At 38.8% G+C, this 17,160-nt stretch overlaps 2 protein-coding genes across 2 annotated transcripts in view; both read right to left on the bottom strand.

Moving 5' to 3' along the window:
* wdr90 (WD repeat domain 90) overlaps nucleotides 1-11,184 on the bottom strand; it is a 34,555-nt gene extending 23,371 nt beyond the window's left edge. Inside the window, exons 1-17 of the mRNA XM_034214714.1 lie at nucleotides 10,871-11,184; nucleotides 10,325-10,416; nucleotides 9,774-9,950; nucleotides 8,831-8,969; nucleotides 8,535-8,705; nucleotides 7,743-7,869; nucleotides 7,137-7,204; nucleotides 6,666-6,778; nucleotides 5,335-5,568; nucleotides 5,144-5,206; nucleotides 4,992-5,060; nucleotides 4,265-4,375; nucleotides 3,021-3,166; nucleotides 1,883-1,940; nucleotides 1,523-1,641; nucleotides 965-1,126; nucleotides 748-878 (exon numbers count right to left, since the gene is read on the bottom strand). Of these exons, the coding sequence (XP_034070605.1) occupies nucleotides 748-878; nucleotides 965-1,126; nucleotides 1,523-1,641; nucleotides 1,883-1,940; nucleotides 3,021-3,166; nucleotides 4,265-4,375; nucleotides 4,992-5,060; nucleotides 5,144-5,206; nucleotides 5,335-5,568; nucleotides 6,666-6,778; nucleotides 7,137-7,204; nucleotides 7,743-7,869; nucleotides 8,535-8,705; nucleotides 8,831-8,969; nucleotides 9,774-9,950; nucleotides 10,325-10,416; nucleotides 10,871-10,883 (1,993 nt within the window). The 5' untranslated portion in view covers nucleotides 10,884-11,184. The remainder of the gene's footprint in view (nucleotides 1-747; nucleotides 879-964; nucleotides 1,127-1,522; nucleotides 1,642-1,882; nucleotides 1,941-3,020; nucleotides 3,167-4,264; nucleotides 4,376-4,991; nucleotides 5,061-5,143; nucleotides 5,207-5,334; nucleotides 5,569-6,665; nucleotides 6,779-7,136; nucleotides 7,205-7,742; nucleotides 7,870-8,534; nucleotides 8,706-8,830; nucleotides 8,970-9,773; nucleotides 9,951-10,324; nucleotides 10,417-10,870) is intronic.
* Nucleotides 11,185-12,597: 1,413 nt separating this feature from the next.
* Nucleotides 12,598-15,774, bottom strand: LOC117545100 (glucagon receptor-like). The gene is made up of 9 exons (XM_034214784.1): nucleotides 15,411-15,774; nucleotides 15,051-15,207; nucleotides 14,815-14,974; nucleotides 14,485-14,545; nucleotides 14,297-14,366; nucleotides 14,129-14,220; nucleotides 13,807-13,945; nucleotides 13,648-13,689; nucleotides 12,598-13,189 (listed from the first exon to the last, which is right to left on the bottom strand). The coding sequence occupies exons 1-9, from the start codon at nucleotides 15,497-15,499 to the stop codon at nucleotides 13,118-13,120; spliced, it is 882 nt and encodes a 293-aa protein (XP_034070675.1). The 5' UTR covers nucleotides 15,500-15,774; the 3' UTR covers nucleotides 12,598-13,117.
* Nucleotides 15,775-17,160: the final 1,386 nt, after the last annotated feature.

The raw sequence follows: 17,160 nt of genomic DNA, 5'->3' as shown, positions 1-17,160 counted from the left end.
CTCCCATTTTTCCCTTTAAACTGTGGGTTTTCTTCGGAAGTTTTTCCTTGTACGATGTGAGGGTCTAAGGACAGAGGGTGTCGTATTGTCATACTGATATTTTGTACAAACTGTAAAGTCCACTGAGACAAATGTAACATTTGTGATATTGGGCTATATAAATAAACATTGATTGATTGATTCATGATATCCTCCACAACAGATATATAAACACTACAAAACTGATTTTGACGATTTTGGCCAAGTCTGAAGGTCTCTAAAAAAGTGTATAATTTGGTGTTCGGGTCTGGGGAGACCCAGCAGAATTGTTTTGGGTGACTCAAGGTCAAATTTGGCCCAATCAAGATTCATCTTTGACTTTAGACCCCCCACCCCCTTCATCAACTGTAACAATAATTTTTCCCAACATGCACCTGGTCTCCCCTCCCTCTGCCACCCCCCCCACGGGAACTCGACCTTTCTCAAAGAATATGTACACTAACACTTGAACCTGAACTCACACATGCAGGTGTGCAATATGTGGTGTAATGTGTTTTGGGCCATAACATTAAATTACAACAGGATTGTTCGGTTATGAATGCATTATAAAAGTTAGTTATGATGTAGTTAAAATAATATTGGATGATAGTAATTTTTTTGTGTGTTTTGGACAGATAAATCATGGGTCAAAATTGACCCGCGAACACCATGAACGGTAGGTAACAGCTTTTGAACACAACACAAGGGTTAAAACATAAAAGCACAGACCTGAGTTAAAAGTCTGTTTCTCCCTGTGGTCTGCATGCTGCTGCTGAGCAGGTAACAGCCGCCTGACGTTTCTAACAACCACTCTGCTGTAGTCGATCTCAAAGATGTAGCCACTCCGACTGCTGGCAAATCTAGGAAGAAAGAATCTTTTAATAATCATGATTTCAGAGGATTTGGGTGTTAAATGAGATGTTTCAGGACTGGTTTGCTCTCTTACAGTGTTCGATCATCAAGATGCTGGTGGAAAGAGTTTCCCTCCTCAAAGGCCACATCGGTGAAGTCCAGTGAGTGGTATTCACCCAGGTTGACGGGACAGGAGCGCAGCGTTCCATTCCTCACTCTCCACAGACGGATATTATCCCGACCACATGACACCATCCTGAAACCAGCACAGAGTTATTATTTAATGACAAGTCTTCACAAGGCCTACTTTTCTCCTGCTCGAACAGCTAGCATCTTTCCACAGCTCTCACCGGGGTTTTACACCTTTCTTTACTAAGTGTGAGAGTGGACTCGAAAACACTTTGCAAGACCTTCTGCAAGATTAATAGACCTTCTCATTCTATACATGTAGTTGGAAAATAAACTTCCTCCTATTATTCGCTGCAGCATCCTGACATGACATGATACTCTATATGTGTAAGATGTGGACCATTGGCTGTCATGACATAATTAAATGGGGCAGAGCAGTTGAATCTTAACAGAGAAGTTGATATATGCGCAGAAATGCAACATGCAATCAAGTACACTACCAAAAAATCTAAATAGAGGGTACCTTGTATCATCAAAGAAGGCCACCTTCATGGTGTGTATGTCCACATCTGTGTGAGCTTTGGCTATAATGCTCACTTCTCCACCTTCACTAACGTTCATAGTGTTCCAGACGACCACCATCTACAAACACAGACAGTCAGCTCACAGCTTTGTCGCTTGATTCTTATTAAGAGAATAACTTGTCATTTAAAATATTTTTCAGCCTTAGTAATGATATAAAGTGTTGCTTAGCATTTTTTCATCAAGATCTAATGATACCCCTGGCTCTCCTCAGATTACGCTCAGCTAAAGCTCATCACACTTGTACATATATTAGAAAAACTGAATTTTTATGTGAGAAATTTACATTTGTAGCGCTTACAGTTTTATTGTGGCTGTCTTTACCCACTCCACAGAGAATACTACCGCTGTATGAGAAGCTTCGAAAAGGAGAAATAACAAAAAAGACAATATTAGTAACTTATCATAAACTTTGTATGCATGGTAAGAAACTTTCTGCAAATAATGATCTATTTTTGCATGACAGTGACTCACATTGAGAGACTTCTCTAAATGATGACATTGACAGTCTCTTGAGAACTCCTGGTCATTATTTTTATACACACAGGTTGTTATTTTTGAGCTACCGAGTTTTCATTTTGAGAAGAACAAGTCACTATTTTGAGAAAGTTTCTCATTATATAGGGAGACTTAGTCATTATTTTGAGATATGAGGTAATTCTTTAGGAAATAAATGGCATCCAGGAGTCTCCATAGAGAGGCGAAGTCCCTCCCTTTCCGGGGGAGCTCCATGGGACCTTATTTCGGAAAAAGTATGTATTAAAGTCAATGGCGAGAGAAAGATTATCTTTCAATCCCGTTTGAATTGTGCCACGAATTACACACATGATGATTGTCAATTTAAAAGATAATTTTGCAAGTCAAAAAAATGTAAATGTGTCGTAAAACTGTGAAGTAACACTTTTTTTGTGTGAAACCGCTCAATGAACTACATCTCCCGTCTCGCACCAACACCAAGACGGCCGTCACGTTGAAACATTTCACTTCTTCTTTCAGAATGAGGCGGAAAGTATTAAAAGAGGTGAAAATCACTACACGTCTGGGCGTGTTGAGAGCTGTACATACACACAAGGGGAGTTAGTCGGTTCATAAGAGCCAGCATGCGGGACCGGGATTCTGGGATTTGTAGTCTTTCTAGTTGCGTATTTTTCATAGTCTTATATTTCAACAGTTTTACAACAAACTTTTTTTGACATGCAAATAATTGTTTAAGATTGACAAACATCATATGTAATTTGTGGCACAATTCAAACGGGATCGAAAGATAATCTTTCTCTCCCCATTGACTTCAATACATACTTTTTCCGAAATAAGGTCCCATGGGTCGGAAGTAGATGGGCGGGACTTTGCCTCTCTACTGCTTAAAGCTCATTGATAATGAAAGATATCTGTGGGTGTGTGTGACAGAGTACAGTACAGTATATTATGCAGTTGGGTACCTCAGAGAGGACAATGAATGAGCATGAATCCTGGACATGGCCAGGCACTTTCCCTTATGGTAATCCCACACTCTGACTACACTGTGGCTGCCGGTTTGTGCTGAGGCCAGCAGTGTTGTGTTGCCATTAAAAGCCAGAGCAGAGACCTACAGAGAGAGCACAAGCACAGATGTTAGAAAAAGACAAACAAAAACTCTAGAAAAAACGTTTCCGATATTACGTCATATCGGCAGTAAATCTGGATCAGCTCCGTCGTACCCCCGTTTTTAGGGATGTGGGCAGTGGTGTACTGTAGTGGTTGATGGACGCCGGGGATCGCTGTTCCCCCACTTATTTGGAGCATGATTTTTTTTTAAATAGTCTAATATAAAATCATTGCCAGTGTTATCAGTTGCAAGTGTGTATTGTTGTAATAATGACTGTGTGTCAGGGGCAGCGCCGTGTTTGTGTGTGTGTGTGGGAGAGGGAGAGAAGCAGCGCTTTCTGCTTGTTTGCAATGACGTAGCTCAAGCATTTATGCAACTTGATTTGAAGCCTGTGTGTGTGAGGGGCAGCACCGTGTGTGTGTGTGTGTGTGTGTGTGTGTGTGTGTGTGTGTGTGTGTGTGTGTGTGAGAGAGAGAAAGAGAGAGAGAGCACGCGCGCCAGGAATAATACCGAAGCATGTGCATACAAGATCCATTTATTCGCCATGCATATATAATCAGATGTTACAAAAACTCTAGAAAAAACAATCTCTCTTTGGATTAGATTTACTATGTTGATCCTAAATTGGGACATTATTTTGTTACACCATGTTTACAGGGCTTTGCATATAAGTTAATTCATTATATTTTCTTAAAACTAAAGATGTCCGTACAGCTCTTTAAATTATTTGGTGAGGAATTCCAGTTTAACCCCAACTACAGAGTTACTCATCTGTTTTAAAGTAGTATGTGCAAACTGATGCCTGTTGGAAATGTTATAAAATAAACAGTAAATAAACATATTCAAAGAAGAAGGATATATTTATATAGACTATTTTTAGCATACATAATATAGAATATACAGAATACTTTGTAATAGACCAAAGTATGAGTTATTTTAAGCGAAAACAGAGTGAAATCTGTTTTTGTTTTTTTATTATGAAGCTGGAAGTTGGCAGCAAATATTTCCTGTTTCAGTTCTTGTAAAATCTTGATTGTACAGAATCTAACTGCAAAGACCAGGACTTGTGTGATGTTATTTAAGATGCTGAGTTGTTACCTTATCAGTGTGTCCGATGAAGAATCTCTGCTGGTTTGGCGATATCTTCATGGAGACGATGATTGCGTGACACGGATACACGACTTCATCACCCGATTTGCTCCACAGGGCCTGTAAAGTAAAGAAGTCCAGTTGTTAGACTCCATGGCATCAATGCATCATTTGTACCCTTTCAAACTGTACACGAGTCCAGCATGATGAGAATCTAACATTCCCTTTTTTTTTGGTGTGTCAGTCATCCACACCAATCAGAAGTGATGTGCTCCACATGTACCAGCCATTGTTAATCAATCAAAAGTGGCCCATGATAGAAGGTGACAGACAGATTGATCCAATCACCTGCCAAGTATTTTTGAAAGTGCCTGCCCTTTCCAAATGGCTTCCAATGGAGCTTTCCTAGATGGTTTGGTGAAATAAACCATCCGAGTCAGGTTAGTAATGCTCCATCACATGTTTGACATCTATTACAGGGTGAATCTTAAACTGAAGCTCGACTTTAAAGCAACCCAATGGAAGTTTCATGTAAGTTGAGTTCTTTCACTCGTAGCTCGGGCAGCGGGGGTGCTAGAGACGGGAGCACGTTGATGCGACCTTCCTAGCCGGAGATATGGCCGCATTTTACAATAAACTTCCGTTGGGTCGCTTAAAAACAAATATCGCAAATCGAATGAGAAAAATCGCAATTAGATTATTTCCCCAAATCGTGCAGCCCTACTTCACAGCATACATATTTAGTAGTGGCTCCTCCGAAGCCGATGATTCGATTGAGCCTGAGAATGGGGTCTGGGAGCAGCTTCTAAGGAAGAGAGAGTAGAAAAAGTGATGAGCTTCAAACTTTTGATGGATCTGGTTTCACTTTGTACTGATCTCCTCCCTCACCTGCTGTCTGCTTTCGTTGGATGATGATAGATGCACCGGGCGTGGAACTGGAGTGCAAGCAAACTGGGAATATAACAAGAAGAGTGTTTACAACGCTGACATGGTGAGCAGGAGAGGACTGTGGTATATAATGGCTTTTCTGTTGCTGTTAAGCTACATTGAATGTACGATCTAGTGAAAACAAGCTTCACCTCTAGTTCACTTTCCTCCCCGTGTTGGATGAAGCCGTCCTCAGGATGAAGGTGAACATGAACGCCCCCGTCATCGGTGTCCCAGAAGGGCCTGGATGTGAACTGCTCTGAACTAGTTGTCTCCTGCTGATGCTGGTCAGTATTTTGGCCGAGGGAATCATCACTGTGGTGAGTAGAAACTAGACCTAGCTCTGGGATTTCAGTCACCACCATGGGGGGTTGATTCCTTGGGATCTAAGAAGACAGAAGGAGGACACTGAGAAGGAAACATATAGCAGCCTCCTAGGAAACTCTACCATTTCAAAACAAATCTAAAGTCGGCCCTATTTTCAGGGACAAAATTCAAGCTGATTCGATTTTAAATACCTTATTAAAAAGGTAATCAAGTCTAGGGCTGCATGATTTGTAAAAAAATAGATTAATTTCAAATATTTTGACTGATTTTGCAATTGCAATTTGGTTCACAATATTGGAGGGAATATTTTGTAATCATAACTTAATATCATTAAAAAATGTATTCAAGGATTATTGTGATTCTACTTAATTCAAAGTGAAGAATATTGCACTAGCATGTTATGGCAGAATTCTTATTACAGCGTATTTCTGGCTTATTCAGTAAGGTCACATGGTAAGCTATATCATGTGTGTTATTGAATTTCAGTCTCCAGAGTTAGAGAGGGCTATGAGTCTCTTTGCTAATAATCCTTGGTCTTTGAATTATCAATAGATGTATTCATTTAAAGTGAGCTGATGCATAGGTCAGAGAGGCCCCATCGTCTTGTTATATCAGTCTTATGCCTAGTCACATGGTTAGTTAAGACAAATGTATATTTGAGTTGGGTTTCCAGAGAAGAGGACCCATCGCCTCTTCCGTAATTATTAGGTGTCAGCAAGAGAGGTCTTCCTCAGATAGAATTGAGTTAAGTGTTGTTAGTTGGGTAGGTTCAATATCCTGCAAGACTCCTAAAGACGTCATGAGATAATGACCTTTCGATATCTGGAATATACATGTGATAAGGATGTTTGTGTGGTTGGCTGCATGTTGTTCTCATGTGTGTGCGTCATTTAGAAGCTATATATGCCTATGTGAAACTTCTACTCTGGGGGCATTTCTGCGATTGGTTGCTGTGCAGCAAGGTAAATGTTTCCCCATTATTATTTGTTTGTTGCGAAACTGAATAATAATTAATCTCAACTATATTTGTGTTTGTGTTTTATTGATCTCTCTCTGTGTTAACATTTAAGGTTGGTGAGCCATAAATTGCACTAAGAAGCACATATTGCGATTTGATAAAATGTTGATTAATTGTGCAACCCCACTTAAGTCTTACTGATTTTGGAGCGGTGATCTGCTGGATGAGGGACACTCGGTCCTGAACTGGTTTGCTGAGGCTGACAAAGCAAGGCTCCTCTCTAATTGGTCTTCTTTGGTCAGAGACACAACCTGGGGAAGAGAGAACATGCAGTACCACAGCTACAAGAGAGGACATGGATTCTGTCCAAACAGCTTTGATCCTGCGTAATTGTATGGCAATCAAAATACAAATAAATCCCTAATGGCTCTTATATATTTTGATGAGTTAGTAAATCTACAATAAAATTAAAGCAAATAGACAACAATAATACAGAGAAATAATACATAATAATATATATATATAATAATAATAAATAATACAGAGAAAATCATGGTGCAAAACACATTTTAAGTTTGAATCAAAATGCCAAGACTATGGCATGCAAAGACAGTAAAAAAGCTTTAAATACTGTATGAATGTTGAGAAGTGTGATAGTTCATGACTTACTAGCCTCGGGCCTGGGAGGGTCTTTTTGAATGGAGTCAAAGGGTAGCTTCGTTCCCTCTGAGGGAAACCTGTCGAGGAAGGATGAGATCAGATGAGAGACTAAATAGATGTAAACTGTGACGAAAGCAGCAGCTGCAGTTTCCCAAATGCATAAATAGCCAATAATGGGAAGTTTGTATCGTTATGTTTTATTCTGGTAATGAAATTATAGCTGATTTGGTCGATAATACAAAGCCAAATTGCTTTCATTGACTTAACAAGCACAGCATATACACACTGTAGGTGGCACCTTAAAAGTTTTTGATCAGCCAATACACTCAGAGAAGAAGACAACAACAACAAAAAACAACCAGCGCAGCACACTGACTAGAGAGCCCAATATGTTGTCACCAGTCTGGAGTAGAAATGAAATACATTGACATTTGAAGAGTCAGGACTATTCTTTGTTTTGTTAACATCAGTGACAGGCAACAGGGATTATAACTGTTTCAAAATAAACTACCAAACATCACGGCCCCAAAAACGACAAAAAGGAGTTCAGGGTAGATTCTGCTTTTAGAATAATATCAGCGATGTACATTGAGTTTCCAGGTGAGGTTACCATACCTGATGTGATCGTAGAGGTCGTGCCAGGAGCCTCCTTTGGGAACAGGAAATGACATGTCTCTGGGGACGGGACCCGTTCCCTCTGAAGAAACCAGACCCATCAGCTTGGCTTCACTGAAGGAAAGACCTGTTGAGTAAAGATGTGATACGGGAGTCACTAAGAGGACACTATCTAGAAATCTGAGGTTGCAGTCTAATGAGGAATAAGATAAGATAAGATAGGACTTTATTTATCCCGAAGGAAATTGTTGTGCCAGAGTTACAAAAATACAATAAACACAGCAGCATAATAATAAAACGGTACACTAACAGTGCAGTAAAAAGAGCAATTAAATATCTACAGGAAACAGACGGTCACATAATTAATGTAAAATACTGTAAATTGACAAGCAGTATTTAGTAGTGCAAAAAAACGTAGTGGCAGATACGTAATTGAACGTTATTATAGAACATTATTAATAATTAATAATATTGCACATGTTGTATCAGTGGGCAGAATGATGGGTATGAGAAGATTTTGTTTTCCACTTAAAGGATTTGAAGTGTGCTCTAAATATTCTTGGTTATCAATGTTGTTTGCTAATTAAGATTATTTAATGAAATGGTTTGAATAAGCAATGGGTTTAAGATCAACACGATTTCTTTATATTAGTGTCTTTTAGAGAACAGCATTTATCTTTTTTTTCACATGACATCATCTTGCTTACTTGTATAAAACCACCAGAGATATACACAACTATAAACAAAGAGGATATAATAATACTGTTAATATCTATGCCATCTTAGTGTCACCTGGATCTAGCAGCAGGTTGCTGGTGAACATGTTTTTCACTGCCATGTTGGCACAAAGCTTAATGCTCTTGAGTTGACTGTAGCAGCGGTTGAGGTAGACGGAGAGAGTGTACTGCAGATCCAGCGTCAGACAGGTCCAACGCACTGACGTGGGAGCAGGACCCACTAAGCCTGGACCACAGAAACACAAATATTGCAAGATTATTTACATTATATACAAAATACAGCGAACTATCAGCAAAGGCATGCAACAAATGGATCATATCTAGATGAGTATGGCTGTTCTTGTATCTTACCATGTCTTGCAGATTTAGCTGTGCTTTCATAGACTGAATCCTTTGCAGCTCCGCACAAGAAAGGAAACTGAAGCCAGGTAGCCGTGGATTTGAATTCTTTGAACATGTTGGAAAAAGAGATACGGACCACCTGGCCCTCCTACATATCAAAGCACAAGAGAGAAAGGGAAAGACATTTTTTTTTTTTTTAAATCAATTAAATCTTCACGTACACCATAGCGGCATTTATAGTAGATAGTTGTTGAATATTTTGCAATTAAGGAAATTGCTGTGGTTTTATTTTTAAGAGTTATATAAAACCAATGAACATCTCCCACTGTGAGAGCTAATTATATCCAACAGTGGGACATGATTTAAAGTACCAGAATCTATGCTGAAACCTTCATAACACACAAGGGGACGGGTAATAACCGGAAAAGCATGACATGGGACCTTTAAAAAAAATGAAATATCGTTAATGTGAAGTTAAAACTTCTTTGCAGCAATGTTGAGCCAATCATGAAATGAGTGAAACTGGATTCGCCTGTCAATACACTGATATTTATTGAGAGCCTGAGCGGCCGGAGAGTTCACAGCATATTACAGTTCCCTGCAAGATACCAGCCAACTCTGCCCAAAAGCGCCAAGCACCCATCTATACATGAAGAAGAGGAGGGCCCTAAAACACGCGGGTTTTCCTTTAATGCATGCCAGATGTCGAGACAAAGACTCGTTGCATTGTAAACCCACATGAGCCAAGCTTCTCCCCCACAAGACATCAGATGACCTCTTGACCTGTGTCTTCCTGAGAAGCTATGGATCACATTACAGGCAGGAATACACTTCAACCATATTAAACAGATTCCCGAGGACAAATCACTAAACTCTATATACTTTAACAAGACTCAAATATTCCTTTACAGTTAAGATAGCACAAACATATCAATGAAATCTGATCCGATACCTCGACAGAAACATCCAGGTGGACCACAAAGTATTTTCCGGGGGTGGGCCTGAAGAGAAGGTAGAAGAAGCGACCGGTCAGCCCCAGAGACTGGTTGATGGTTTTGGGTATCTTGATGAAGCTGTTGGCAGGAACAGGACCTCTGATCCTGAACACTGAGCACTTCAGGCGCTTGTCCTAGGAGATTTATCAAGGACATAAAGTTAATTCTTCTTCTCAGAAAACCAAATCAATCTGTCAATTTGTCTGTCCTTGGATGAAACGCAGTTAATTTAGCATAAATATAACTTTTTCTACATACTGAGCCTACAGAAAATGGAACTATGCTGCAGGATTTGAAAAAATTGTATTGAGGGTTTTCTATCCCGTGTGAAAACCTGTCGCTAGCTGAAATGAAATTCATGCAAAGCTACCATAGACAAATCTACACTTTTAAGTCACTTATCAATCCTACAGCAGTGAGTGATTGGGATATAAAAGATAGTTTGGGGGTCAAGTATAACTTGGGTTGACTAACGGCATTAACTAACATTAGTGTGCAGCAAGGTTACCGTGCATGTTGACACTTCCCCCTCTTTGTCCGACCGTTTCCAGTCTTCAACCCTGACATGTTTGAATATGTTGACGTAAGGATGCTGCCAACCTGGGAAGTCAAAACAAGGTGAATAACAGCATTAAGCTATCAAGTTGTCTTACAATATTGGTTGCATAATAAGATGAGATAATATATACTTTTATTGATCCAAGTTTTTGAAATGATGTTGTCACAGCAGCATTGCACATGAACTCAACATTAAATGAAATACAAAATACACTAAAAACAGCAGATATACATGTATTAACAGTAATACATAAACAAAAAAGAACAGTACATATGTATATATCAACAGTGAAATATGTATACCTAAAGTATCTCTATGGAATATCAACAATAATATACAGATTAACATTGAGAATTGAAGTCAATGTACTTTGATAGGCCAACTCATAAGTAACAAATGTAAACTATTGACATTATAAGTTAGCAACGTATACTATTTGCGTTATAAGTTAACAAGTGAACAGGACAATACTTTAATTAAAAAGGTTAATTTTACCTTTGGAGGCCATTGATACACAATGCTTCAAACAGGAGATGTTGATGTCTCAGTGTCTGCAGCTGAGAACACGAGCAGCTAGTGGGGCTTTAGAGAGGTTAGCTAGCAAACAGACAGCTAAATTAACAGTAAAGCTCCTTATCAGAATGCCACAGTGAAGAACTATGATAACACATTTAGTTTCACATTATTTGGAGATAAGAGACCTTTTCCAGTTCTCCCGGGAAGCGAGTTAACAACAGTTTTGATTTGACAACTGCTAGAGTTGTATCCTTCCCGCTCCAGCCTCCGCCGTTGCCAACGACAGCACGACGCTCATGACGTAAGTACGTTGCTTTTCCTGGTGCTTCTGGGTAATAGAGTTCACAGAGCAAAAAAGCAATTCAGGAAGAAACTGTGTTATTTTAGCATAGGTTGGAGAAATATTCAGATGTTGTACTTAAATAAAAGTGCTGTAGGGTAGGATGTGCAAGTTACCCGATCTAACTGGTCTTATTAATGTGTTGTTAAGAAATGTGCAAAGTAACTAAAGGTATTCAATAAATGCAGTGGAGTAAAGTACACCATTGCATTATCCCTGAATTGTAGTGGGGTCGAAGTACAAAGTAGCACAAATAAATAAATCCTGAAGTAAAGAAGTCTCTCAAAATTGTACATTTTACTTGAGTAAATGTACTTATTTACTTTACACCACTGTTTTTTGTAATATGAAAGCAAAAAGGCTAACCCAATATTTGTTATAAAGAAGACAGTGCATATAGTTCAGGTGTAGATTGACTTAAAGTTTGACATTTATATCCTTTTTCAGGACACTGTTTCTGATTACTATAATCCTATAATTCTGTTCATTCAACATATATATCTTATCCAGTTGTAGGCTAACAGTTGTAAATATGCAGCGGGATTTATTTGTAAATCATTTTGTATAAACACACAAATTCTGTGTTTTATATTAAGTCATTCTGTGTTCTACATTTTATTGAATGTTCAATACCTGACAAGGTCGGAGATCAGTGGACGTAACCTCTGAAGTGTGGTCTCTGTGCTCAGGAGATTATTGTTGCAAGGACTTCCCCCCCCCATATATTAAAAGTTTCTCAATTCTCTAATTTCCCCTCCTCGACTCCTATCCTCGTGACTTAGTCCCGCCCACAGGAGATGCGAGCGGAGGAGTCGAGGAGGGGAACCGAGGAGAGAGGAGTGGAAGCAGCAGGCGGTTAGAGAAATGAGAACTCCTCTCCTCTGAGCGGTCATTTTAAAGAGACGTCCATTAATGATGACAGGAGGCACAGCAGCCCTCTGTCTGATGGACAGATGTGTTCATGACGACTTATATATTTACTTTTAATTCATTCACAGTGCGGTATAATGAGACAATAACAGGCTACAGATGCAGACATATACACACACATCTATATTTATATAAATATACAATTTCAGAATCAAACAAGTATGAGAGCACTCTCATAATAACGTAACACAAACAGAGACTGGATTTTCCCTTTTTGTAAATGTTCCACGTGAGAAGAGTCACTGTGAGGGAAACCTAATGTAAAACTGATCATTATAACTGTTGTCAGATTGTCAGTAATAAAACGGAGATCGTCAAAGCTGTATGCTGGCTCGGGTCATCCATGAACAACGCAAAACACAACGCAGAGACCGCTTAACGACACCGGTTACACAGCGACCTACAGGGGCTACATATTCAATCACACATTAAACAATTTAGTGTAAACAAATATACGTTTAATTTCTATACTCCATTTGTATGAAAGATAGTCAAGTCTTAAATAATCACAAGTTCACAATTGTACAACTCATATAACAATTACTTATTCACAATTTTAAGTATTCACAAGTCACAACAGACCAAATATCATCTTAAAATGTACAGTCAATGCCAAAACATATTCAATCTGAGTCCATATTTACAGCATTTGGGAGTGACTCCACAGGGTCTTGAAGGTGAATGAGGAAGGACACCTGCATTGCCACTGACGATTGTCCAATGTCCTCCTGGTCCAAATGCTGCATAGAATTGTCTCGATTCTCCACTGATGGATTCTGCAGCAAAGAAGCTTTAGGCTGTGGTGAAGTTGGTTGAAGTTGGCATCTAGAAAGAAGTGAACTCTCAGGAGTCGGTGAACCATCAGTCATTGCTCTTATGGTCGTTACGGAGGATCTGTTGCGCTCTGTCACTTTGGCGTTGGAGAACGTTTCCACACGAGAGCCAAAAACAGCTAGTCACTGTCCACAGCAAACAACCTCAGCCTCTATCCTCCAGCTGCGAAACTTCCTCTTCAGCTCTGTCCTAACCTGCAAACAAAGTGGAGGTGAGCCATTTCAAATACCATTCACAATAGTATTCATTATGGTATTAATAAAATCCATTTCAGAGTGACTGTACTAATTGGTGTAACATTTTATGACATTTTCCAGTCCATACTGAAAAAATGAAGGAATTTATCACGGTATTTATCAAATCAAATACACACTGCCCACAAGTAGATGTCTAAAACAATGGGCTTTTCCTTCTAATGCATTCTTTAATGATCTGTCCAGCTGTACATCTCAACCTGACGACCCTAGATGGGTTTCTCAATAAAGATCTCATCTCCCCATTATCAGGATTATTAACAATGTTTTAATATGATTTAAGACGTACTTTTTCACACATTTTCCATATAGATTAATATATGTATTTCAGATAATGTGACATTGAGAACCTTCTATGTATGGTATAGAAAATGTTAGTATGAGATGAAACAACACACCTCTTTATTGGCATAGCAGTAAAGCACAGCCACCAGAAAGCCCTGCAGAGGAACCACAGAAACGTCCTGTTTATTACGTTTGCTATGCAGGATCACAACAGACATTATTTTTGATATATTGGCAAAGAAAGCATCTCTCTTTGATTGAATTAAACCTACCTGAAATGAATTGAGAAAAAGGGTGAAGAAGACTTTAATGTATCGCAGAACACCTGATGTCTGCTCATCTGTTGCAAAGATGAAAATGATCTCATGAACGCCAAACAGAGGGATGAGGGTGAGTGTTGCCTTGGCAAGCCTAACAGGACAGAACAAACAGCAGAGCAATTAGTCATAACACCATCACAATTTTATTTATATTTATTTTTGTAACCTTTATTTATACAGATAAATCCCATTGAAATGCTGTAACAGCGAGAATGTTAAGAGTTGAAAATATGAAATGTATCGTCGACATTGAAAAAAGGCTGAGACAACTTGCCTGAGTTTGTAATCCGCAAATCTGCTTTGGCTGCTGGCTCGTAATTTTGAAAGAACGACTTTCAAGATCTTGATGAAAATCAGAAAGTTGATCTGTTGAAAATCGTAATGTTAATTACTATGTTCTGTGTAGACAATCATATTATACAGATGTCAGATGATGACTCACTAGTGAAACAAGAAGGATGGGGAAACGTATGATCCACCAGTAGTTCATGTTGGAATTGACAGCCCAACACCTGACACGAGAAAAGACACAGCTGTTACAATTGATCTGCTCTCCAATATGGATCTGTGAAAGCAAAAATGTAATGATGAACAGATGGAAACAGGGCAACCACCTGCACATACTCTTACTCTTTGTTTTCTTTCAATTGCTTCATCACCACCCATGGAACCACAAAAAGAAGTGGAGTTCCTGCGACAAAATCAGAAAATATTGCAGGGTTCAGTGTGGGTGCTTTTAAAAACATTTGGTTTGATAAGTAAACATACTAAAACATTTGTTGAAATCTAGTATGGATGTGGTATCAACCTGATTTAATGAGTTCATAATACCAAAAACTTGATTGTTATTTATCTACACTGCTGTTACAGGGGATGCTTTACTATATTCAAATTGATATAAATATATGATGTTTTGCCATATTAGAAATAAAGGTAATGAATCCCAGAGAAGGTACTTACCCCAGCCAAGACAGATGTAAGGTAAGTATTTGTTGTTGTCGATGAACACTGAGGCAATAAGCACAGAGTACAAATAAATGGCCTCTCCAAAGAACCAATAGTGATTGGCCAGGACACAGTACTGCATCACTACCTGAGCTATCCTGCAGCCAATAGCAGCCTAAAAGGGATGGAAATAACACATACAAGTTACAAAAGGCTAATGTTTAAACTTCAACAAATAACAACAAACCCACCTCGTCACTGAGCATGTCCTTTACATCAGTTTGTTTCATGATTTCTCTTCCCCAGTGGCGGTCAAGCATGGTGTCTTTAATAATGACCGATACAGCTCGCAGGATGAGAGACAGGAAGAGGTTGGCATGAATGTAGTTCCTGGTGCAACGCAGATTCCTGTCAGGAGACATACAAATACCCCACGTTTAAATTTGGTATATCAAGGGCATTAAATGTGTATATTTATCTTGCTTCTCTGATCTTGATTTTGTTGGCATCTTCAAATTAAAATAGGCAGATTTGATTTTGCATCTTTTGTGTTGTTTTGTAATGCCATTGTTTTATAACCCTTTAGTCACTTCTCTTGTTTGACAGCTTACCTCAAGCTCATAAGAATAATAAGAGCCGTTATGAGCGTAAACAGCGACAAGGAATAGCCGAAAGTGTACAACATCCTGAAGCTCAACATCAGTTGTTTGAACCACAGCTGTGAAGACAAATCAAAACCTGTCAATTTCAGGGAAGAAAACAGATTGCTTCACTAAAGTTACCACCTATTATTGACTAACGGCATTAAGATTAAGGGATGTAGTATCTGCAAATAATCATTTGGGTTTACCAACTGGTTGTGATTTACAAAATCAAGATATTTCAAATTGTGCTGTTTGATTTAAAATCCACCAGGTCTTTTCACTGCAGCTTCTGATAATGCACCTCAGGTGAGTGCAAATCCAGGAAAAATGTTTTGATTCCAGATTATAAATCCTTTGACAGGGCAATAAAAAGGCAGCAATCAGCTCAAATTATCAGCAACTGCTAGACAGAAAACAGCAGGGGAAAAAACGAATAACATCGAGACTCATACCAGGAAATAGAAAGACACCAGGGGTCCATAACATAATATATATACAATATTAATGAGAAATAGAAAAACACAGTGGTCATTCACTAATAGATACCATGAAGGATCAAATAGATGTAAAAGTATGTAATCATGCAAAAGGAAGTCTACAGGTTAATCAAATAGGATTCCTATCTTCAATCAGGGCTCACATCACACAAGGCTTTGTGTGGATCAGAATTTATAAATACACTATATCAGGGGCACTCAAATACAAATCTTAAAGGTCCAAAAAAATTATTTCAATAAGACAAAGGTCTGTTTATTACGGTCATTTAAACCTTTAAAGAATTGCAACAAGATACTTAACACAAGGTTGCAAAAACAAAAATAATCTGTATGCAGCAGTTTTCATTGTTATTGTGTCTGTGCTTGATCCCTCAGAGTCGCAGTGTAAGAGCTGCACAGTTATGAATAAAGGCAGCTGCACCCTCTTTCATTCAGCATTCCCATTATTGCTTTATAAATGTCTTGCCCCCTTCTGTGTCCACTGAGGTTCGTCAGGCCCAACACATCTTCAACAAACTCCCCCTTTGCCTCATCATAAAAACTCACAAAGACCAGCAACTGAGCATTGTCAGTGGACTCACCCACAGCTAAGGAAATGCACTGTGCATTTTGTATTCCATCACAAAGCTGATTAATCAAATCACCAGCCAGTATGTTCTTCTGGTTGCTGTGGAATCTGAGAGGGGGATTTGCTTGACCTGTTATTTCCTCTTTTTGTTTGCCTTCAAACATGGTCTCCATCACTTCAGTCATGCATTCTTTTATACTTCAGTTATTATCCAGTGGAAAGTCCTTACCTGCTGGCCTAGTTAAATCAAAGTGGTTACTTTTTTTGGCTGGGCAGTGTAGTTTTACACACCGTCTTATTTGACTTTCTCAGGACTTAAAACTGTTTTTTGGGGGCAGACCCCCACAAAGAAAAAAATATATTTACACATGTAAGGTCATTATCTTGATCTGTGCCAAATGGGAAAGCAGGAAGTACACACTCTTTCTGCCACATTTTGGCAATAAATAAATACATTAAAATAATACATGTTCCTGGAGAAATGTATTATGCTGCAATAGCTGTAATATGACTAAACATCTTAATACAAGTAATTGTATGATTTAATGGAGAGCACATCATAGGCTATAGACAGCATGCATTGACATCTCTTTTCAACATGATTCTATCCCTCTCAAGACTTTCACTTATCATGGCTAATGTAAATGGAGAA

Source organism: Gymnodraco acuticeps, unplaced genomic scaffold (genome assembly GCF_902827175.1).
Source record: "Gymnodraco acuticeps unplaced genomic scaffold, fGymAcu1.1, whole genome shotgun sequence".
Taxonomy (NCBI): Eukaryota; Metazoa; Chordata; class Actinopteri; order Perciformes; family Bathydraconidae; genus Gymnodraco; species Gymnodraco acuticeps.
The sequence above is the reverse complement of the archived record's forward strand: the minus strand, read 5'-3'. Positions and strand labels throughout refer to the sequence as shown.

Excerpts from the sequence above, each read along its gene's own strand:
- LOC117545100 (XM_034214784.1), bottom strand. The coding sequence starts at position 15,499 with ATGTTGAGCTTCAGGATGTTGTACACTTTCGGCTATTCCTTGTCGCTG. Across the intron at positions 15,208-15,410 it reads ATTATTCTTATGAGCTTGAG|GAATCTGCGTTGCACCAGGA; the intron begins GTAAGCTGTCAA and ends GTCTCCTGACAG. Across the intron at positions 13,946-14,128 it reads TTTGCGGATTACAAACTCAG|GCTTGCCAAGGCAACACTCA; the intron begins GCAAGTTGTCTC and ends CTGTCCTGTTAG.